The 25,345-nt window shown below is 30.4% G+C and overlaps 1 protein-coding gene and 1 long non-coding RNA gene across 2 annotated transcripts in view; one reads left to right on the top strand and one right to left on the bottom strand.

Annotated features, from left to right (window-relative positions):
* Pcif1 (Phosphorylated CTD-interacting factor 1) overlaps positions 1-15,578 on the top strand; it is a 67,520-nt gene extending 51,942 nt beyond the window's left edge. Inside the window, exons 14-15 of the mRNA XM_067272476.1 lie at positions 10,721-10,795; positions 13,946-15,578. Coding sequence (XP_067128577.1) covers positions 10,721-10,795; positions 13,946-14,297 — 427 coding nt within the window. The 3' untranslated portion in view covers positions 14,298-15,578. The remainder of the gene's footprint in view (positions 1-10,720; positions 10,796-13,945) is intronic.
* A 7,389-nt stretch (positions 15,579-22,967) lies between these two features.
* Positions 22,968-25,345, bottom strand: part of LOC136977050 (uncharacterized) — a 44,591-nt gene continuing 42,213 nt past the window's right edge. The window contains exons 3-4 of the long non-coding RNA XR_010881026.1: positions 23,943-24,170; positions 22,968-23,860 (exon numbers count right to left, since the gene is read on the bottom strand). This is a non-coding gene — a long non-coding RNA (uncharacterized lncRNA). The remainder of the gene's footprint in view (positions 23,861-23,942; positions 24,171-25,345) is intronic.

Raw genomic sequence — 25,345 nt, 5'->3', positions numbered from 1 at the left:
CCGCGTAAATTCATTAAGCGGGCCATATGTTGGCCATGCCTGTGCTATTGGACTTTCTGAAAGTTATAAATATGATTAAACAAGGATAATTCATTTTTTAGTCTTTTACTTATCAATATTGTTTGTTCTTCCATGCTAAATAATACAATAAATATAGTCTGATTGGTTTTTTTTACTCAAGTCATCCAAATCAACCAATTTACTTTAAAAATAGCTATCTTTGTTAGGTCTACAATTTTATCAAATTGCAGCCCATTTCCTACTGTCATTTGCTTATCTGTCCTTCTTTCCTTAATTTTGAGAATGGAGTTAGATAGATGAAAGTGTAGAGGTAGGAGGCCCCAATTAACTGTACACAAACTTACAATGCACAATGGAAGTCATGTTATTTCAATTCAAAAATTTTTCCCTGAAAATGTTAGATTGATGACCAACATGAACACACTATTGTTAAAGGAAAAGTATGATGTACAGGGGTGAGCCACTATGAATTTGAGGTGGAGAGCATATATTTTAAATTAAATTAAAAATGTGATTAAAAATTGCAGCTCGGCATTGTGATTAACAAACATTTATTTATTGTGGTATAATCTTTAAATTTAGATTGGCAATAACTAAATTGAAGCTACAAAAAATAAAATTTTTAATACAAACATGAACAATGTTAAATTTTCTAATTTTGTAAAGCTCAGCTAATGATTTTATCTTTCACGTGTATGTTTCTAAAAACATGAACAAGTTATAAACCTATATTAATGTTAGAGTAAAAAATATATAAACATCCCAAGATGTTCTTACCATGTAATTTCTGCTGATTAATTTGGCTGAGAGTAAAAAATACTTACCTGTTCAAACTGATTAAAATCAGTGTTTCTTGCTTTGCAAAATAATAAACAGTTGCTCCATAATGATTAATTTAACAAAACATGACAATTTTCGTTAATTTTTTTTGCATTATATTACACAACAGCAACCCAAGTATGAAATTATTTGATAGAAAGTATTTCAAAGCCAAAACTTTAATTTTTTTTCCATAAGTCCTAAAAATTATTATTATTATTATTAAAATTCAGACACAACTTTTAAGATTTCAAGTATACATTCACTAAACAGTGATATAGTTGCAAATCATTTGAAAATTTCATAATTTTTCTCTTCTTCCAAATAGAAAGAATTGAAAAGTAAAATTCTGTGAAATTCAACATCAAAATAATGTATGTTTTTTAAACATTTTACAATAAAATGTAAAAAAATAATGTTTGTTATTTATTTTTACTTGTGCATTAGTTTATACAGTTTCCAAGAATATTAGAATAGTTTCAAAAGTTCATTAAAATTACCTTTAAACTTTAGAAACCATGGTTTATGACCTTACAAAAAATTTTATAATAATAATTTAATATTTTTATTACCAATAAATCTCTCAACTCCTTATTGCCCAAATGGTTTGTTTGGCAACCATAATTTTGCCATCTGCATCAATTTTTGCCCCACAGTTGGCAAGAAATTCATCTACAGTAGAGTGTCGATAACTGGAACCAATTGGGGACTGGGGTCATTCCAAGTAGTGATTTTTTCCAATTTCCGATTATGTACGAAAAAATATATTAACCTGTCCGACGTTCAAATTTTTCTCTGTTGCGTGTCGCTTCGTGTTGAATTTTCGTCGATTTTAAGCCTAACGAAAATTTTTATAATAATAATCGAGGCTATCGTATCGTTAAAAATTATTTCTGCATTTTGTACAAACAAAATAAATATATTGAAGAATATAAAAAACATGAAAATTATACTTTAGAAGTAAATTTAGTATCAAAAACGTTCGATTCAGCACAACACAGTCCGACTGAAAATCGTTCCAGTTTCCGGCGCTCTACTGTATTTAAAAATTTATAGGTAAAAACTAATTACATTTAAATGTAAAATTTTTTTTTTAAAGTGTAAAAGATGAATAAAAATTTTTATAATTATTATTTGATAAATTTCTTTGAAAAAATAAAGCAAACATAAATTATTAATTAACCTGAAACAATTATGAAAATATGTTATGTTTGATTAAGAGTTCAGATAGTTTACTACATGATTAATAAACCATTATAAGTAATTTATGGAAATTCTGGAATTTGAAATATATAAATACACTAACAATGCTGGAAAAATTATTGATTGGTATGTTGTCATCTTTCAGATTTTTGTATATTATTGTAATTATTATTTAATTGGCACATTGACAAAATTTAAATAACCATAATTTATACTGGATGTTATCTATATTTGCATTAAACTGTAAATTAATGAAAAGCAATAAGGGAAAATTCACATTGATAACTTTACCTTTCAAAATGGAAGCCTGAATTTTCAGTCGAGGAAATAAGATTTCATTAATAAATTTTTGGTTTACACAAAGACATTGAATAAGAAAACACAAGTACAATAGTTGGCGTGACGTCCACCGTACGTGTTTATGTTACCGTAATAAGAAAAGAAGTTGCTAAAGTTGAAGCTACCAAAAGTCTATATTTAGAAATGTTTTCGGCCTTCATCTTTCAGCATTCAGATCATCTTTAGCTAATAGAATTGTTTTGCGTTTAAAAATTACATAATAAAATTATTTTTGAATTTACAAACATTTTTTGGATGTATATTGTGTGAAAAATTTATTTTGTTAGTGGGAGATGACCAAAATCAAAGTCAAAACATTTTCTAATTCAATTATTTTGGTAACCTTGACTTTGGCAGTTTGTTTTGTTGTTGTTATAATGTTATCAAGAATCCATCTTATTAGCTTTATATTTCATCAAAATATAATCTTAATAATAGGAATTTTTTGCAATAGAATTATGGATTTTCATTTCTTGATAATGTCAATTTCATTGCTTCTTGGATTCAAATCATTTATATGCAATTAGAAATAAGTGAACACAACTTTCATTTGTTAAGAAAACATTGAACCCTATACATGAACATAAGTATTGCCTGGTACATTATATAAACAAAAGTAATAATAACTAGCTAATGTAAAACAAGACTTAAAAAAGATATTTACAATATTGTAAAAGACCTACTGTAAATATGTTATCAAAAGGAATTATATTTATTTTCCATTTTATACATACATACAGGTATTTACCATATTTTCATGATATAGCCTGCAATGGTTATATGCATTTATAACCCATAGAAAATTGCTAGGACAAAAATAAAATCTTTGCATAAGCCACACTCCATTCAAATTGCTTTTAAACAATAGGATAGTCATGTGTAGGTTATATGCATGAAAACTTGGTAATACAAATTGAATTTAAAAACACTAATTAATGTCTATCACAAAATATCTTATGTCAGTTTTCCATTTAAATTGCTTGAGATTAAACAGTGAAGGATTTAATAGAACTGTCAATCAATATGATAAGCAACTATATGTTGATGGCAAAAGATTATACATTTTATGTATAAATTTTCATGTTATCCAGTTGACTGACTACAAAAACTATCCATTTCTTTATTAAAAATATTTCTTTAATAGCACTAAAATTAATGTCTTCAAAACATACAAAATGAATATTCCTATTTATCCTAAAGACAATAATATACTTAACAGACAGGCATAGGTGGCCATTAGATGGTTCTGGAAATTCAATCTGGGTAAACAATCTCAGAAAATTTCCATGGACAGTCTATCCAGATGTGTTGAACCTTGTCTTTCATCACCCAGCTGTGTGTCTGCTTTATGGGCATCAGAAAAGATCCTTTTGGGGTGCCTACAAATAAATAAACAAATAAATATATATATTTATTTATTTATATACCAGGTGTATAAGCTTAAATCCGTTGTTTTTTTAGTCAGAAAAACACACATTTTTTCATAGAAAGCAAAAACAAATTTACTCAAAGTACTTTCCCTCACTAGCAACACATTTTTTCCATCTCTTGGGCAATGTGTGGATACCACACCAAAAAAATTCCTTCTCTTTCGAGGCAAACCACTCGTCCAGCCATTTTTGGATGTCTGTTTAAGGATCGAAAAGCCGTTCAGCAAGTGCATGGCTTATCAACAAAAACAGGTGATAGTTGGAAGGGGCCGGGTCTGGTAAATAAACAGGATGGGGTATCACCTCCCAGTTGAGTGTCTCCAAGTAGTTTCAGACCAATGTTGATGCATGCAATGGTGTGTTGTCATGGAGGAAAATCAGCTTGTCATGTCTTTGCTGATAATCTGGCTTTTTTTCAAGCAGAGCATGGTGCAATTTGATCAGTTGTTGGTGGTAGCAGTGGGCATTGGCAGTTTCACCAGGTTTCAACAGCTCATAGTAGACAATACCCTGCTGATCCCACCAAACGCACAGCATTGTCTTCTGTCCGAAGCGATTTGGTCTTGGGGAAGATGTTGATGGTTTTCCTGCATCAACCCACGATTTCGTGTGTTTAAGATTCTCAAAATATATGCATTTTTCATCGCCAGTTACAATCCGATGCAGAAATGACTTTCTTTTTCGTCTGGCGAGCAAGATTTCACATAGGCAGATGGAGCGACACCAAAACATATCATTCAATTCATGTGGCACCCATTTTCTGATCTTTTGAATCTTTCCCGTGGCATGTAGATGCATGAAAATGGCTGGTTGAGTAACACCCAATTGCTCAGTAAGCATTTTTTGCGATTGGGTATTGTCCTCGTCCAAAAGAGCCTGCAATTGATGGTCCTCGACCTTCCTGGGGTGATTTTCATGCTTCTTGTCACTCAGGTCAAAACTGGCGTCTCCATGGTAGCTTAATACGCTCACTTACACCATCTATTAGTAAACAGCAGTACACCTGGTATGTACTTAATATCAGAATTGCAAATTGAAATAGGTGAATAATATGTTTCTCATATCTGTGTTAGAACAATTTTAAACCATTTAAATAGGTTTTGAATTTTCAAAAACAGAATAAAATATATGTTGATGTAGATATTAGTGCAAAGATGAAGAAAAATATAATGTTCAAATCATTAACTATATCAATAAATCTGTAAATATTTTTATATTGAGTATTCAAATGAATAAATTATGCTTCACTTGGAAAAAATATGTAAAAAATTGCTTCTTGAAAAAGAAGTTTTAAGATTTTATATATTTCTTGCATAAATCAACATATATTGTGATGAGTGACATCATTTGAATTTGGTAATCTCATGCAATTATCACAAAAATGAAATAAATTTTTCATTGAAAAGTTAAAATTTTTGAAGGTTGGTTTCTACTGGAGTGAAGAAGCAGTATCTATTGTATATTAAATGAAATAAAAATATAATGAGTTGATAATTTTACACAAGTTTACATTCAATGAAGAATTACTATATTAATAACTCTATTATGTAATAAATTTATGATAGATGATTATTTTACAAATATAAAATCTCTACAAATTTTCCTTTGAAGTTTGGGAAACTTAATATTCTGTATGCAAGCTGTATCTTTCTCAAAAAGAATTACTTCTTTTGTTACCGTTTCAATATTAAATTGGCTGTGGCAAGACTTTTTGATTTTTGTGTATAAAATATAAAGTTCTTTTCATATATAAACACTACAATCTAGATACACAATCCAATTGAGTTTGGAATAGACTGTAAACAAACTGCTCTCTGTTAATTACAATAAATAACAATAATATTTAATCAAATTATTTAAAATGTCTGAAAAAGCATTTGTCCATAATTTTTACCAGTATGCAATTGTTTTATTGTCTACCTATTCCAAGCTGAAATTTCTCCAGTTTTACATTTGTTTAAATATTCCAAGCTATTGAATAGTTTAATGTTTCTAAGTCAATCAAATATCTATAGAGGAACTAAATGGGCCTCAAATATGATTTTTGCCCGGAGCTTCACAAATCAAAGGGTCTCTACTGCTATCATGTAGTTTCTGTACAGGTTATTATATATTGTTAATAAATAAATTTAACAGCCATTTAATTGTAAGATTATTTAATCAAAATTATTCTAATTAACATAAAATATTTCATATAATAAAAATGAATGAGAGTATTTAACATCAATTCATCATGAAGTTGTTAATATATTTTTCACTGATTTGAAATGCTCTAATACTTAACTACATATTGGTTCTAACTCTGCAATGAAGAAATTTAGTATGGTAATTTGAATGTAAAACATGCAATATTATCTACTTGGGAAGGGAAAAAGTATTCAAATACTGATAAATCTGTGTAAAAGTTTTGTTGGCTAAAACTTTAGTTCTTCCTGAAAAATATTCTTTCCTTTCTAATAATGCCGACAAAACACAATTTCTTATAACAGATATAATCTAAAAGTTGTTTTTTTAATAAGAAGTTTTAGGAACTTTTTTATTTTTTTATACTTTGTTCAATACAAACTTTAAAGAAGAGATTATGAGCTCTGTATGTATTAGCCTATTTTAAAACTTCAAAGAATTAATTAAGGTTTATTTTCTTAATACATGGGGAAAAAAGTTTATTTTTCTTTAATAAAATAAAAATTTTATTGCTAAATGAATATATAACAATATAATTCGCCTATGTTCAGTAATGCAGAATGCTAAAAAATCTAATTGGTTGGAAGGGCATGGCAAAGAATTGTTCTATCTTTGAATGGTATCCTGAGTCAGCAAATTAGCCAAGCAGTGTTTAAAATAGTGGGAGATAAAAATGATAAAATTAACCTTTGTGTGAATGAATAATCATTGTTATAAAAAATTAAATTTACATATAAATGTACTGTACATGGAAATCAAAAAGTTTCCAGAATTGTGGTATAGCACTGTAATGGTAGGACATATGGAAACTCTTATCTAATCTCCTTCAAAATAAGACCCTTCAGCATGTATATATATGTAAACATACACGCACACACAAACTTGCCACATTGGTCCTGCCATTGTTGGAAGGCTTCTTTTGGAATATACTGTATGCTGCCTGAACTAATAATTCTAGAAGTGGGTTGGTTTGTTGGTGTTTTATGGTATCAATGTATCCAAAGCTATGTTTTGCCAGTCTAGAAATGGGCAGTTGGGAATTAGAAGTGAGTTCAATATCACAGCAGAACTGGACTTAGCAAGAATTCCATATTACTGAATGTGGCTTATGCTAGGAAAATTATTATACAGTTACTTTAAAAAACATTTTAAAGAGTGATTTGCACAATACTCCTGAGTTATTAGAACCAGACAAATTATCATAGTCCTTGTTTGGGTGGCACTTGATAGAAACATTACTTTTGATTCTTCTCATTTATCTACAGTTAGAATAACCATTTAGGATATTCTAGTATTTCTAATACTAATACTAGTATTAGTCAAATCTAAGAATATACTAGAAGCTGAGATGAACACTTTTAAGTCTACTTACAAAAGTAGGCATATTTAAATCTTTGAGATGCACATATTTTTTAAAAAAGTTTGAATGTACAGTATATTAATTAAAATAAATATAAAAGTCTTGTTTGAGAAAAGAATGATGATAAACCAAATAGAACACATACTTTATAAAGTAAAAAGTAAATGAAGTTATATATTGAAGAATTCTCAAAACATACTACTTTGGAAACACGTGTCATAAGTTTACCATCCATGTACTAGAGCAATAAAGGGAAAATATTCAGTTGGATTGTTCAATGCCTGGAAATGTTTTATTGTTCTTTGTTCTATAATTGCAGAACCAACAGATAAAAGATTTGAGCCAATTATTTTGTTCAACAATTTTGTTAATTTTCTTTGCAGAAATTATAAAGGACATGCTGTTTAGATATTTTAAATTTGATATTGTCTCATATTATGATTTACTTAAGATATCCTTTTAGCAGGGACTGAAATTTTAGCAAAAAGACTTGTCATTTAATCTAAGAAAATATTTTTAATTAAGAACAATTGTCAATAGTGCAGACTAGACACACATTGTAGTCACATGCTGAAATTTTGCCATTTCAAGAGCCTATCCATTTTTTTGAAGTGCTAGCACATCTTGTAATAAATATTTATTTCAGAATATGTTGTTTTTCTGGTCATTTCTTGAAATGCTAACCTAGTTTCTATAGATGCTGAAATATGTGTATTTCATCATCTAACTAATGTAACTAGGCATTTCATGTAATATATAACAGCTTATTAACATATGGCATAAAACAAAACAGCAGAATGTGTAAAGCTTGGTTTTAAAGTTTGTTCTTCCAGGTGAGCAATCCCAGGAATTTTTCATGAGTTGACAAAAACATTGGCCTTGTCCCTTACTACCCAACTGCCTGGTGAGATTCATAATGGGTATGGAAAATAGTCCTCTTAGTGTCCACGTGGTGAAAAGTCAAAAATAAGAGGAAAAAATGTAAAAATAGCTATCGAGCATGCATATCTAGAATCTGGAAGTACAGAAGCATTCATTTGTTTTGTTTTATGCTATGTGCTAATAAGCAAGTAGACATAATTCACCTATACACACTGGGGTGAAACCATTTAAATCTCCTGCAAACCTTGTAACTGATGCTGTCAAAGTTCATACGCGAACGTTTTCGGCCCCTCACTAGGTCCTTCTTCAAGCAAAATTTTTCTTTTTTGACCGTTACATCGAATAATATCCTCTTTCCGGATAAAAATTCAAATTGTCAAAATTCCGAATCTAACGAAACCGCGTGCTATCCAACATTCCAAACTTTACGTAATATGATCGCGTGCTTATCTTCGTGATGTAAATTATCCAAATGCAATCCGATTGCATCTTTTATCGATGCAACTTCCCTGTAAGGGTCTCTTTAATCATTTGGCCTCCATTGTTTCGAATCGCTGTCTTGAATTAGTGCCTGCCATGCTAAAGACAACTTCATCTCGTCCTTCGAATTGATTGGTTGGGTGTACTCGAAGGCTTTACAAATCTCCATTTGCTCTAACCATCTAAGGTGGTCCATGTGCCGAGTGGTGATGAGGAGTTTAGCATTCATGAAGTCTGCTGTTATTTCCGGATCTGAGGCGTAAACCGCAAGTGCGGTGCTGTTTCTGTTAGCCCTAATATCTTGCTGATGTTCCTTCCATCTAATTTCTACTGATCGTTTTGTGGCCCCGATGTACATTAAATCTCTGTTAAATCTATGGTCCTTTAAAGGGACCGTGTACATCCCTGGCAGTTTTTTCCTGTCCGGCCTATCCTTATCATTACGGAGGATTTGAAAAATCAACAGGCATCATCTGTATGCGATACGTATTCCTTGTTTCTTCACAATTGTTTTATATAACGATGCCAACCGGGGGTTGTATGTTACCGGTACCAGTCGTCGTGTTGGTTGTCCTATGCAGTCATTAGGGGTGGTGCCCGACGTGTATCGTCTTCGTGTTGCCTCTCTAACCTCTGTATTAATCCATTATATCCGTGCCCTTTTGCAACTTCTCGCAGGTACTTCATTTCCTGTTCAAGTGCTTCCCATGTCGAGCAGTGCGTGTGCGCCCTTTTGACCAAAGTCCTGAACGCCGTGATTTTGTATTGGTAAGGGTCACAAGAATCCGCTGGTTTGTACGTCGGGAAATTAGAAGTCCTGCGGTATATGGAGGTATTTATGCAGTTTTTCCCTAACTCTATGCTCAGGTCCAGGAAATGTACCGCTGTTTTGCTATGCTGCTCAAGCTTGACATTGAGGCCATATCGGTTGTCGTTAAACTGCTCTATGAATACCTTGATGTCTATGTCTGTTCTCCATAGTACCATGATGTCATCCACGTATCTTGTATATAAGCTTATGTTGTTGCTGTACGGTGGAATTATCCTCTCTTCCAGTTGCCAAATTAGAAGCTCACAGATGTCGCCCGAGACCGCACTGCCCATGGGTACGCCTCTCCCCTGCGTGTAAGTAATTCCTAGTGAGGGGCCGAAAACATTAGCGTACAAATTTTGACAGCACCGGTTACAAGGTTTGCAGGAGATTTAAAATGCAAGTAGACATTATACAAAATGCTTAGTTTCATTAGACAGAAGCTGAAATATACATCCATTTCAGCTTCTGCACAAACCAGGTTAGCATTTCAAGAAATAACTGGAAAAAAAAAATAGATTCTGAGTCAAATGTTTATTACAGGCTGTGCTAGTGGCTTCAAGAAATGTCAAATTAATATATGAGTCTATTTTTTCTAATATCTCAAATAAGATTTTTTGAATTGCTTGATACTTGGTAGGAGGTAGAGTGCTCACTCATGAATTTTATACTCTTGTGTCTAAGGTATTTTAAGTTTTAATTGTAACCTATCTCAGGTTACAGAGGCCAAAAACATTCATGATGATAAATTTTCTGTGCTTGAAGTGTATGAAAGGTATAGTTTTACTCAAATATTTCAAATTTCAGATGAAATCAAAAAATGCTATTAGTGTAACTTTTATTTATAAATAAAATGCTTACATTTACATATTATGATTATTTTCTTTTGGAATTCATTGCCAATAAATTTCATAAGTTCCATAAATTATATATTATTAGAAATCAAAAATGGGAGAGTATATGTTTTGATTTGATTGTGATCTTTAAATTCTGCAAATAACACAGTTAGCATGGGATCATTTCTTATGGAATCTTTGTGCATCAAAGTTTCCATATATAAATTAGTTAACTTTGATTAAAATTGATATAATAATATAATGTAATGGGGAATCTTAAATTTAGAATGAGAGATTATAAAAATTTTCAATTAATAATTTCAAATATTCAATATATATAATTTTTCTTTACTAGATTTAAACGAAAGCAAGTTTTAATTCCTGCGTTTGAACATGAATATAGGCATGGTTTTCAACATATTTGTCCGAGGTAAGATTTAAATTTTGCTATTTCATTTCCTAAAATACCCTTAAAATATTTCTCCTCCTTATAAATTTCAGATCATTCAAATAATAAACAAAAATATAGAATAATTATGTTTAATCTTTCACTTCAGTAAATATATTTGTTGTATTCATTTATTCCATTTGTTTTAGATTATAGAAATAACAATTATGGAATTATTGTAATAATATAAAAATTGAATAGAAAAGATATAGGGTTATGATTATTATTACTTTATAAAACAACTGCATACTTAATTTCTCAAAGAAAATTCAGCAAATATTGCCTTTTATAGATTTAAAATTTTGTTCATTAAGTGTTACAGCTAAAATATTTGAAAATCATAATCTGTCATTATTAAGTTTCTTAAATTCATTATTATTGAAATTTTTAGAAAACAATTATAAAACATATTTTATATATTTGTATCTTAATAATAATTATTTATCATATATTAGTATTAGTTTGTTTAATAAAATAAATGAAAGTAAGTCTAAGTACAATGGACTCTCAAAGGATTCACTTCATCAGGAGTTAACTATATATGTAAAGAATAGCAAGAATCAATAAAACCAATTACTTTATTATTGGGTCTGTGCCATATGGTTTATGTCACTTTTCTTCTAACTGACAAAGTGAGTAAAATTATATAAACAGAGATTTTCAATGAAAACCTCCTATGAAGAGAGATCACAATTGAAAAAATTAGGCCAATATAACATAAATTGAATTTTTTTTTAATAGTCTCAAACTTTCTTCTGGCTTTTCTGTAAAATTGGCACTCACCCAACAGTATATTACAGGAATTAAATTTTAATCCTTGTTGTTTTAAATATATTAATGAGATAATATTCAATTTATAGAACTAAAGAAAATGATAAAATAAAAATATAGCAGACTACTGTATATTTTACTTTGTTGTGATTCTTTTTATTATCTTTATAAAATTTAAATTAAATTAAAAACAACTATTCTGGATTTTTTCTGAACTTTATTCTTCAAATATATTTTGAAGTACAGTGAAGCTTCAAAAACCCAGACTAATTGGGGACCAGACCCCATCCAGATTTAGATTTTCAATTTATAAATCTGAATTTTGAAGAATATATATGTAAATTAGCATGAGTAAAATGTGTTTTGAGAACAATAATTAATTCATAAAAATTTACTGAACTGGCACACACAGTTCACAATAAATTTTTTGTGTAGTAAAACCTGTCCAAATGAAACCCAAGTAAAATGGAAACATCTTCAGAATGGAGTGATTTTTCTATGTTAAAAAAAAACCCCCATGTAAAATGGAAACCTGCCAAACTATAAATATTCAGTACAGTACAGATAGTATTGCATTACTTATTTTTTAGTATTATGTAAATACAATACTTTTAAAGGTTTTTTTTAAAAAAGTGAAGGCCTGAAAAACAGCTTTACTTACTTTTTCCTGTTCCTAAAAAATCATCTTAAAGCTAAAAAGAAAATTTTTTTAAGTAAGCTGAAGCTAAGAAATGTGCTGAATACTGTAATCTAGAATTTCCCAATCATTGTTACCAATGTTAAAACCTAAAAACACATATTATCTCAATATTGCAGGTGAAACTTCTCACAATTTTACTTGAAACTTTGAATTAATCAAAAAAGAGGAATTATTTTTATATTACTTCTACAAGAAATTAAGGGTCTGGAGGAAATGTTTGAATTATCCAAGTTTTACTGTAGCATAGACTTTTTGAGTTTAATAAATTTAAGTTAAATTTAAAATTTTAACTGTTAAATTATGATTTAATTAATTGAATTTGATTAACTGTTTATTGAACATTACATTCATAAATATTGTGATTACTGTATTAATGGATTTTTCAATGTATTCTCATGAATTTTATAATTTAAATATACAGAATTTTAATGTTGTGGAATTTCAGAATATTATAATCCTTACCTTCAGAATCAAATAATAAATTACTGTGATAATTATTTGGAGTATTCTTTTATGAAATTTGTTTTATTATGAAGAATCAAAGTTTGTAGCTTGATCTTCTCCTTCCATATTCTGAAAGTTTTAATAATTTTATCAATTACTAGCTGACCCGGCAAACGTTGTTTTGCCATATAAATTATTTCTAGGTAATTTCTAGTAATTTTAATAAAATAGGAATAATTAATAGTTAATATGAGAGTTACACTGAGATAGCAAAATGATAATTGTAAACGTTACTACTACACTTGATGCATAAACAATAATGATGGCCGAAAACTGTGTAGGGAGGGAGAGAAGTCTTATTGTGTGAGAGAAACAGGAGATCGGCTTCGGTCTCATCCCTACTCCGTGCTGTTTACTGGGAAATGACACCAGTATAGTCTGGCAAATGAGTATCACTCACCAGTAAAAGCGCAGAAAATTTTAAAAATCTAACATTGGTAACACTAAGTATATATCAGGAATAAACTTTAATAATAAAAATAAATGTTTATTTTTATAAAAAAATTTTAGATTTGCCATAAGCTCAGGGAAATTTTAATCGAAATAGAGTGAAAAACATTTACAAAAAAGACGATAATTGATCAGTTATCGAGTGGGATGAAAAATGATTAAATTACTAAAATGGCTATTAAAAAATAGGGGTTGGTGATAAAAGGGTAAAAATTTAGGGTTGTATGTATTTTTTAATGCCACATTATAGAAAAATAAAAACAAAAAATTTTGTCCAAAAATTAAAAAAAAATGTTAAGGGTGAACAACCCTTATCACTTAGGGGTATGAAAAATAGATAGTAGCCGATTCTCAGACCTACTGAATATGCATATAAAATTTGGTAAAATCGGTAAAGTCGTTTCGGAGGAGTAAGGTAACTAACATTGTGACACGAGAATTTTATATATAAGATTTGGAATCTGATTTATTAAGCTACAGTTTGGACTGCAAATTTCCTTTTTAATCATAGTCTGGTAAATCTGGAAATTGAACATTTGGTTTAACTAATAAATCAGGTTAGATGTACATGTAAAGAAAGAAATGGAAAATTGTATAGTTTTTTATATTTTATATAATGAGAGATAAATATTAATCAGAGTTAAAATAAATCTTGTTTTCAAGTTATAATTTTATTATATCATGTAAAAAAAATTTTTTTTTTCTAGACAAGAAACTAATGTTCGTTCTGTGCATGGTACTCAAATGATATTCCTACAGAATGATACTGGGTTTGCACGGTGGGGACCCACTCCAGAAAGGCTAGATGCTGTGTTAGAATCGTACAAACCTGGACGTGATAAAGAAAGAGAGCAAACTATGTATCCACCACCCCAACAGAATCAGAATACAGTTCTTACATCTCATTCAGATCAAACTCAGCAGATTCAAAACCCAACAGCTGGACCTTCTCATGCTGCAGGTCAGCCAAAGAATTTTCATGTTGATCAACCCACTTCATCAACTGTTGGTTTATCCACTGTACCCATAAATCATGTTTCTTCTCACAGGCAGCAGTAACACATTTGTACTATATTCAGTGTGCAATGCCAATTGCAGATTATATTGAAAAACTAAAGACTTTATCATCTCTTGTATAGAAAGTGAAGTTCTTAGAATTTAATCAATCGGTTAATATTGCTTTGTTTTTAATTATTGTTATTGTCACTAGTGTTATCATCACGTCTAGCTAATATGTTTCATACAATTCATCAAAAGTAGTGTTCCTGTTAATAATGTAAGTTTTAGCATTGCATTAGAAAGTACCTACATGCAGATCCTAGAAGATTGTATAAATATATGTCTTAGTAATTATTGTATATGCTTCAGTACTAAATGTTTAATGCTTTGTATGTAGCATAATTAGAAACATTTTCTTGATAATCTTTCTTGTTTCGGTATCAACCAAAGAAAGATAATTTCTTTGTCATTAAAGCATTTTATCAAAGAGATATAAATATATATATATATATTATCTTTGTTTTTACTATATGAGGTTAAACCTCATGCATGTACATAGCAAATAAGTGTGCTGTTTTGTGTAGTTGAAGAGCATAAATCATTTATCGATTTTCAAATAATTGTGTGCAATTACTTTTAAATAAGTTTATTTTTCCATTTTGTTTTAAATTTTTCTCTTTGACTAAAATAATTATTGTTAATTTTGAAATTACATTTAACCTGCAGGGAAATTTATTTTGGTGTGTGATTGTTCGTGTGGGATGTTTAATTTACAACCAAAAATTTTAAGGAAAATGATGTAAGAATATTGTAATGTTATCATGAAACCGGCCAAATAAACAATGTTTTATCATTAACAAAATTACAATTAACAGGTTATCATATCAGTTTAAAATATTTTAAAAATTTTTGTTTAAATTATGTACAATATTTGTTTAAATTTCTCTTAACTGTAATTGTTTTATATTCAAATCAATGTTTAAATGTGCATATTTTTTATGCAATGTTTAGGATCTGTCTACCATTTTTGTTATTGAATTGTATGTGGTTATTTCATTGAGCTGGATGTAATTTTAAGAAAAACCAAATCTACAAAAAACCTTTTTGATATTCTTTGGAAACTTCTCTCATAAAATATAAGAAATGTTTTTCTTCAATATTATTATTATTTTAGAAGAAATATCTTCATTTAAAAAGTTTTTTAAACTTTCACTGAAAGAACTTTCACAACTACAAATTGTAAAAAATAAACTTAATATAATATTATTCGTCAAAGCACAAAAAAGATGTATTTAATAAAAAAAACTTAAAAGTTGAAATAAAAACATCATGTTGACTTATTCTGTTTAGTTTTATTTAATTTTAGTTAAGGTCTAAAAATGCCTGACATTCACGATATGATGCTTCATTAAACCATATTAAGCTTGCAATAGAAAGTATTTTTATACAGTTAAATTTTTATTTTTGATTAGAACAATAGCAGAAAGCTTTTGCATTATTGTTAATAAAGATATATATTAAATTCTAGCTTAAAATAATAAATGATATCCATTTTCTGGAAAATAATTTTTATTTTAATATCTCAAAGGTTTGAAACAATAAGCTGCTTATCCCAACTAAGTTTATCACTTCATTTATACAATAATCTTTTGTTATGTGGTGAGGGCAATAAAATTATTAATAAATGTAGCAAGTTTATTTAAATCACATAAATCATTAACAATATAAAAGGGAATTTGCTTGTTTCTTCCTCAGTCCATTCATAACAGTAAGATTTAACTCTGATAAATGAAATAACTGATATTTATATATGGGAACTTGGGGGAGTCGTGGACGGTGTTGGTGACTTTTTATTCGGGGTTAGAAGTGACGTTCTATTGTAGCTTTGTGGAAAGTAATTGAATATGGTGTATCAGAAAGTTTACGAATACACAAATATTTTAAGATTAAGTTTAATAAGGTGCTTATTGCAAATTGCGGGGATAGAGTCTAACCCTGGCCCTTTGGCTAGATCTCCTCAGGAGATGGATCGTGCAGATATGCAAAGAAAGGGGCGTGGAAGACCCCGGAAAGGTAGTGCGAAAGAATTAGCGAGAGGAAATGAGTTATTGAATCTGATGCATGGTGAACAAGAACAAATTGTAGAAACTCCCTCTATAACTAAAAGTGGGATAGTGAGAGACTCAAACATTCAAGACTACTTTGGATTGGTAGCGGAAGAGGATGAATACGAAACGGAAGAGACTCAATATACTTTAAAAGGAATATACGTTTTGATTCAGGAAAAGTTTACGCAATTAAATTCAGATTTAAGTACGATAAAAGCAGAAGTAACCTCACTAAAGAAAGAGAATAGAGAATTGAGAGAGGAATTGGATAAAGCCTTCCAGAAAGTAACCGATCTCGACCAGATAGTTAAGACTGGTAAACAACTGCAAGGTAAGCTGGAGTTTCAAATCGATTCTTTGAGAAACGAGAAGGTAAAGAACAATATTATAGTCCTGAACTTCCCGTTTAAGACAAACGATCTCACGGATGAGATTAATTATTATATTAAGAATAAACTAGGACTACCTGATTGTTTGCCTGATAGTTTGGTCAGAGTGTCAAGTGGGGACGATAAATCCATTGTGAAAATTACGTTAAGCTCAATCTATGAAAGAAACTCGATTTTGCGAGAATTTTGGAAAAAAAGATCAAAATTAGCAAGTATAGGAAAGGGAAAGTTTCTATTTATAGCAGATCTATGTAAGAGATCCAGGATCAGAAGAAAAAAATTAACCTTAACGATAAGTCAAGAAAAGGCAAAGGGACATAAAATAACGGTCAGAGACGATTATTTCATAAAAGATGGTAATATCTTCACGTACGATTTAAATTTGGAGGAAGTAATTCAGATCAGTTATTTTTTATGAGTCGCCAGACTGCTGATACAGAGAGTCGTGAGCAAGAAAGATTGGAACTAGAGGTTAAAAAGCTGACTAATATTAAGGAAAATTGTAATCTTCACCAGGAGAGTTCATTAAACTCGTTACCTCCAGACCAAGTCAAAGAAAATATTCAGGCTATCCTAAACAAAATAAGTATAAGCTTTTGGAATATCCAAGGTCTATTTAAAAAAATCTATAAAGATCCTGTCATACAGTTTTTACAATCGCATGAAGTAATAGGATTTACAGAGACTTGGATATTAGATATAAATAAGATAAGGAAGAGATCCCTAGAAGATAAGTTTTGGATTTTATATAGCAAAATGCTCAAAGGCCACAAAGATTTGGTCGACCAGCTGGAGGTTTGTTACTATTAATTAGGAAATCGGTTGGTCATCTAGTGCAATCACATACTACTTCCAGTTTTATATTCGCATTGGTGGAATTAAACCAGAGTCTTTTTTAGTGGTCGGCTGTTATTTAGTTTTTTTGAACCAATTATATCGGAAATCATTACAAACAGAATCGAGAAAGAACTGGGTAAGTCAGCTGACCAGAGTAATTAACAATTTTGGATTTCGATGGGCCCGTTTATACACCTTCCGGAGATTAGTGAAGAATTATGTAAACAACTAACTAGAAATGTAATGGAGAATTCATTGATACTTGACGTGGAGGATATCCGGACACGAAATCTGCCGAATTCATATAATATAATACCTAATATCAATAATTATATGTAGCTTAATTTTCCCTTTGGTGTTAAGGGGTTCTTCATCCAGCTTCGCCTTAATAATGACATAATAACCATTGATAACAAGATTTATATCTATTCTAAAATTGTATGTCCGAGGTGTTTAGAAAACTTCTCTAAATTCTATCTGGTTTGTGGATGCGAAAAAAACAATATTCCTAAGACAAAGTTCCGATTTAAATAATTTAAATGAGTGCTCCTCGGAAAAGAAATGTCTATTTTTTCCATGTGGCTACGTTAAAATCTATTTATAACTTGTATAATTTTGTTAAAAAATTTGTAACTACATAATTGCTTATTTAATGAATGTTAAACAAAACTCCCCTTGTAACAGGCCAAGGCCTAATACAAATAAAGATGAATTGATGATGATGATGATATTTATATATGAGAATATATAAACATTGTAGGGATGATACTTATAATGATGTTAAAGCATATGAATATGTGTAAACAGTTTCAATCTTCCTAAAACTTAAGGTAAGTAACATATCAAAAGTCCTTTATTGTTAATTTCTTTTAAATTCAAATTTCTCTTATGATTTCAGTTTCATTTTATCTTTATTTACTTTATATATTATTGATGATGATGATAATTCTGTGTAATTCAATGTTTAAATATGTTTTTTTTCTTTCTGTGTAAATTTCCTTAAACTAGACGAATATAGTAGACTCTTGTTAATTTGAACTCAGAGGGATGGCCTAAACACTTTAAATTAAAAGGAGACCATTTTTGTATGCTTTGGATCAAAAGAATGATTTTAACACCACAAGGGCAAATAGAATAATGTTGAATAAATGAGAAATACAAAACAAAGATATAATAATGCATTAACATAAGAAAGAAAAATAAAATGAAAAACAATGAGGAGCAAGCTCAACAGGGCAACTGTAAACTGTCCTAATTCTGCACCAACCGATTTAAAATGTTTTTAAATTTCAAAAGTGGGAATACAATGTTGATCTACTATAACATGTGTTCTTGATTGTGCTGCCTCCTGTTTATTCCAATGGAGTTCAAATTAACGAGAGAATTTTATATTAATTTAAATAGGAATCAGACGGGGACTAGTGTCCAGTTTGAATTAATTATGGATCTACTGTATTTGCATTAAATGTATGAATAACATATTTGTTATCTAAAATAAAATTATTATTTTCTTCACATTTAAAATGAATTGTCACAATTTTTTTATGAATATATTTAAAAAAAGAATTTATGAATAATGAATTTAATGTGCTTTAATTATAGTGTCAGTCATCATAGTGAATTAATTAAAAGAAAGAAAAGTTAATTGGAAAGTACATTTGTGATTACAATAAATTTACATATAATAACTTCTTAAAAATAATCATCATATGTAAATCAAATGGAATAGAAATTGAATAAATATAATGTAATATAATTCAACGAAATTTATATTTTATATCATAATGTACTACGTACTGTACATTGAAAATAATTAAAATTATGACCAAAAAAAAACATTTTCATTTAAAATAATAGTATCAATTGTTTTTGGTTGATAAACAACTTTTAAACAAAATGCTGTTCATTTAAACTAAAAATAACATTTAAACAAATAACAAAGTCTCCATTTTATCCTAGAAACATTGAGATTTTATCATTAAACATTTCTTTAACTTTTGTTTTAATGAAGAAACTATTGCAATTTTACTTATATTCTTTTATCGTAACATTATCATGAAACCAATTTCATTTGCTAATTTACAAGATAAATGTTTAACAGTAGATTTTACTCTATTAAAAACTTCGTATACCGTACTCTTGTTAATCCGAACGTTACTTGCTCGGGTGCCGGATTACAGTGTGTAGCGAATTGTTTCCTTTCACCCTTGGTATTGATTCATATGCTGGGGAACTGTATTGTTTTTGTTATTGTGAAATTATGTGCAGTGATACAGATAAATTTAACATTACGAGCCTACTGTGTGCATTTAAAACAGCAATGAATAGCATAGGAATATAATTAGGTCATGCCGGATTAGCAAGAGTGTACTGTATATTGTTATAACTATTACTTATCATCTGTAATTATTACGTAATTAAATTTAATTCTTTGCATATTATATATGTAAATGGTATGATAATGTAAAAGAAATTTGTGTTATAAGATAAAATCCTATAAAATTACTACTTAAACAATTTTACCTGTAAGCCGCCATCTTGATTTCGGCAACAACGTCATCAAAATGACTAAAGCAGACGACATTTATCCGACGCAAAAAAAAACAAAATTTTAATTAGTTTAACTTATTTTACTCATTTAGAATAATAACGCGTTTATTTTTCTATTTAAAAAAATTTTATCATATTTTCGTAGATAAAATTATATATTTTTTAATATATGACGTCACAACGGGCGACGATTTATCGACAAGTTTTTTTTCTTTTTTAACTGTCGGATATGATGCGCTGATTTGATACTAGATGGCGAGGTGATCGGCTTGTGAATTTTTAAAGACGTTATATTTTTTTATGATCGCATCTAAGTAATTGTTAATAAGTATTAATTACCGAATTTTGTGTTTAGTGACTGTTCGTTAAAATAATGAAATAATACGCATTTACGATAGCGGAAAATTATTTCAGGCATGAAATTATCATCCGACCCTTTCATTGCTAAATAATCAAATATGCACAAAATAATGTTATTAAAAGTAAGCGTAAAACAAAATTAGTCATTTAATTTTAATAAAAACCCTTATTTAAATTCTTGCAGTGTATTTTGAAACTTTCCAAACTGTTGGGATTATGATTGTTAAATAATCACGCTTAATTAATCCTGCACACCGCGTTCATTTTCGGAATTATTTGCAAATTTTCAACCATATTTTTTTTTTTCTTTCCTACTTTTTCTTTCTTTAAATAGTTCGCTTCTGCTTCTAATTCCAGTGTATTTCGAATTGATCCACGTGAGACGAAGCGTCACGTGACGTCACGGTAAAGAAACGAAAACTTTCTCGACGTCACGCGACTACGCAACATAAAAACAGAAATTACGACTCGAAATAGTGACGTAAACAATTTAATGACGACACAATTAACTTTCGTAAGAAGAAATCTATTTTTACGCGGCGTTGCCAGAAAAAAAAATATTATGACGTCACGCGACAGAAAATTTTTTTAAAAAAATTTTTAATGGCGGAATTCGTTACTTTTCATAACCGCCGAAGATTTGCGAAGTTAAAAAGGGGGAGGGAAACAGTATAAAAATTCAAAAAAAATAAAAAAGCGAAAGAAGTGAAGGTAGTTCATTGTCCCGCACACACATCTAGCAAGTAGATGGCGTTAAATAAGAAGCGTAATGCCGACGTGAGAGATGAAAAGTATAACGAGAAGCGACAGCTGCATAAATTCATGAACTTTCATCCCTTTCTTTCTTTTCCTCCCTCCTTTTCTTTTCCGAGTTGCCGTTGCTAGCTGATGGTTTTATTTAACTTCTTTCGACCCCTGATTTCGATACGGATGGCTTGGTTCGAACTTGTGTAACCGTATGAGGTGGGAGACCACCTGACTTTAAGTGAGAGTGAGTCGGCCAAGTTACCGACGTCTCTTTTGTTGGACGACGATGGATCAAAAAGGGGCGCTGCTACCGATAAGAAAATCAGACCATTCACGCTCCGAAGAACAGAAAGAACAGAAATCTTCCCTTTTCTCTTCTCCATCTTCCACTTTCTAAGATAGATACCGCCTGTGTTGAAGTTTCTGCTTTCTGCCTTTTTTTTTCGTTTGTTTATTTATTTTTTTGGAGAGTATGAACCTTTGCTTGTTTTTTAAGTAATTTTCTTGTTTTTTTTTAATTGGCCGTTTGAAATTAATACGCTGCTAACAAATTTACAATATATTATAGTGTGTCGCGCCTTCTTATGTTTCATTTCTAGAGATGAGAGTTGTAGATAAAGCGGCGCGGCTCTCTCTCTCTCTGTGTGTGTGTGTTTCTTGTACGTGTAAGGGAAAGTACTAAAAAATGGAAAATTTTGCAGGAGCTATGAACATGTCAAATTCTGTTCCGTTTTGAATGGTCCAACGATTCTATATTCCGGACAAGTTCGGAATCGAAAAACATAAATATAAGATTGCGACATTGAATAACACTCGAGCGACTTCTCCTCAATCAAACGTTTAAATCGCGGAATATTCGTCATAACTTTTCGAAAAAAAAAATATATATATATATATATATATATATTATATATATATAATAACGTAAGAATAGTTTTTATATTCATTATTTATGGATTAAAAACGCTATGTATGTGCTCTAGTGTTGTGTAAACTGAATAGAATTCTTAGTGTTTTTCTCTTATTAAACGATTTTTCTGCGTTGCTTTTCTTGGATTACAGGAAAGTCTAATTTATATAGGCCTAAATAATAGCATAATTTGAGTTATTTTAAAATAATTTCTTACAAAATAGCAACTTTTTTTCCTCTTTAATAAGTCTGTTAATGATAAATAACATTAAAAACAATACTTCTTGTGCTACCGTTTTGTAAAAAATCGGTACGAAATCAGTGGCGCGTTATAACTTGGTGGGGTCCAGACGACACTGTTCACGGGCCCCCTAATTCAATTTGAATTAGGGGGCCTCGTGCACAATGTTGATTTCAGACATTTTTCTTCGGGGAATTTTCTGGGAAAATATTTTCTTATAAAAGATTGATTTGGGCCCCCTGTTGTTGGAGGTCCCAGGCAATTGCCATTTTAGTCCGTAGGATAGCAAGAAAAATCATTTAAAGTCAAACACAATATATATTTTTTTATTGAGTTAAACGGTAAAAATACAGTTTAAAAAGTTCTTGTAAAACAACTTTCGCGTATTGATATTTTGTAAAATGTCAATAAAGAGCAACACCTACTGCACTATTGAATTGTAAAGCACTATTTAAAAAGAACAAAACGTTTGTGTTATACTATTGTATGAAATAATAAATAAAAAAAAGACAGAACACGTGTTTTGTAAAACATCCATGAAATAATAGTATATCTTCGCGTTATTTTAAATAAAAAGTGTAGTTAAAATAGTACCCTTTCTATTGATGCTTTGTAAAATAGCAGAAAATAAACACGCTGCAATTTATTTACTTGAAAATTAATATTAATTAAAGAACCACTTGTTTACGTTTTGTAAAATAATGCAATAATACTTCAAATTGCTATTTTTTTCAAGATAATCGGGGACATTCCTAATGTGTTATTTTTATTTTTTGTCTTTACGTTCCTGAATATTTTTCATAGTGGAACAAAATGCAAATTAATGATACTTCCTGGCTGTTAGGTTATTTGCACCGTTAGTAAGTTGTCTCAAACACTTTCTTCTCGTATTCATCACTAACAAGAGTGATACTTTGAAATAAACAGCATAGAAATTAACCTATTTACAAGAGTCCTTAATAGAGATCCTTTTGTAGCCAAATAAACTTTTAGAAGAATAGGGAAAATGAGTAGGTTTTTTAGCACAAACGGCAAAAGTCATTCATCTTTACAATTTTACAAGCGGTTGCTTCTCCACCCCGTCAATTCGCACAAACAAAATTGTGTTTATTGCTTCTGCTAGGAACTTTTCTATTCTGGCAACTACCCCAATTCAGGTAGGAATGAGAAATGATCGTCTGACAGACCCATGATGCATCGGTGTCGGGAATCGAGAGTGTTTGCAGGAATAGGAGAAGAGAGACAGGCAGATACACTCAATTTGGAAACGGGATAATTAGGGGGATGCTTCCAGTCTTAATGGCGGAAGGGTAAATGTCATTAGAGAAATAGTCTTCTCACCTAAGCGCCACCCGTTGTCCTTGCAATATCTGTCACTTGTTGAAGTATGGCATTCTGAATTGAGATATAAAGTGTCGGATTACCGCCATCTTTCTCTCTTTTTTTTTTTTTTTCGTTCTTTCTTCTTAAAAATCCGAACCCTTTGAACGAAATATCGGACGTTAGTCACACTCGAAATACTTCTAAGTATAAACATTAAAGTTAAAAGTTTTTAGTACAAACCAGATGTTATTTAAAGATTAAATTTCGTATACTTTGGCACTGTTATGATTCCTCTCGAAAATTTCACGGTTCATATTCGAATATGTCCATTAAGAATGGGTCCTTTTCTCGTCTTCGGTTGGTTTTTTTCCCTCCGGTGTGGTTTCTTTTTTAATTGAAACGAATTTTCGCTCCACTTCTTCGAGTTTTCGAAAAGTTGACAGAGGGAAGATCGCGAAGACAAATAAGCTGGTGATCAAAGAAAGGATTAATCGGAGAACGGGACAATCTAATTGTGAGCAAAGTACAAGAAAACTGATAGTTCAATCTTTGGTCGCAACATCCGCTAAAACCCATCAGAATGAAGTATGGCAGACTTAAATAAAACCGTTTCCTCTACGATAAATTGTACCTTCTTTACGATACCGAGGAGTTTATTCTGTTGATTATATTGCTCATCGATTGCTATTTGGTCTAGACACGAAAATTATTACAAATCGAAACTCGCTTCCCCGATGGCTGTAAGAGTATACGAAATTGTTTTAAGTAAAAATAATGTTTCTGCATTATCTATAATCTCGTGTCACCACACCGTATCGCTATTGCTTTTCACGAACTGTTTGCCGATTTCACAATTGAAATAGGATATTAGAAACAACAGATATCCGTTCGGATATAGACTAACTAGTGTGTAACATGTGACTAAATACAAAGGAAGCATTGTTCTTTTCTGGATGAGCGTAGAAAGAGAGGAAAAAAACTCTCAAACAACACCACGTGTTTGTCTCCCAATGCTGGCACCTGACGCTACCCCACTGTCGCCACATCCATTGTAAGCTGCAGCTAACAGGTATTTCGCTCCATTTGTTTCTGTCTTGTAAGCTGTTCTTTTACACCCGTACATGTACGATTTCTCTTCATAATGATTTCTCCCCACTCGACAGCTTTACTTCGAGACGTTAACTTTCCCAACATAGAAAATACCGCATCATTTTTCCATGAACTCCATAATGATAAAAGCGATCGGAGGAGGGGGAACGGAGTAAAAAGAAAAACCATCTTATCCCCATTTTCTATATATATAAAGTGTAAATAATCTTATTTGTCTCATCTTCACATCTCTAATTTTATATTCCTTCTTAGTTGTCAACCGAATAACACCGTTTTTTTCCCCTCAACTCATGTCTAATTAACGAAGAATAAGACGAGCCAAAAAAGAACTTAAGATATTTCCGTTAATAGGCAAGCCAAATAAAAACATTCGTCCGATTAGCGAAGTGATGCTAGTCTGTTCGTCCCATCTCACTAAACTCAACCTGGCCAACTGCAGCCATTTTGGCACTTTGCCTGCAACACGCTGGGTGTTCTTTGATTGCGTTTAATCCCTTTTATTCCTAAATAAACAAAGAAGGTCTTCGCACTTG

The sequence above is a fragment of the Centruroides vittatus genome, unplaced genomic scaffold (genome assembly GCF_030686945.1).
Source record: "Centruroides vittatus isolate TY-2023 unplaced genomic scaffold, ASM3068694v2 contig_439, whole genome shotgun sequence".
NCBI lineage: Eukaryota > Metazoa > Arthropoda > Arachnida > Scorpiones > Buthidae > Centruroides > Centruroides vittatus.
Note: the sequence above shows the minus strand (reverse complement) of the source record. Positions and strands in the feature narration are given on the sequence as shown.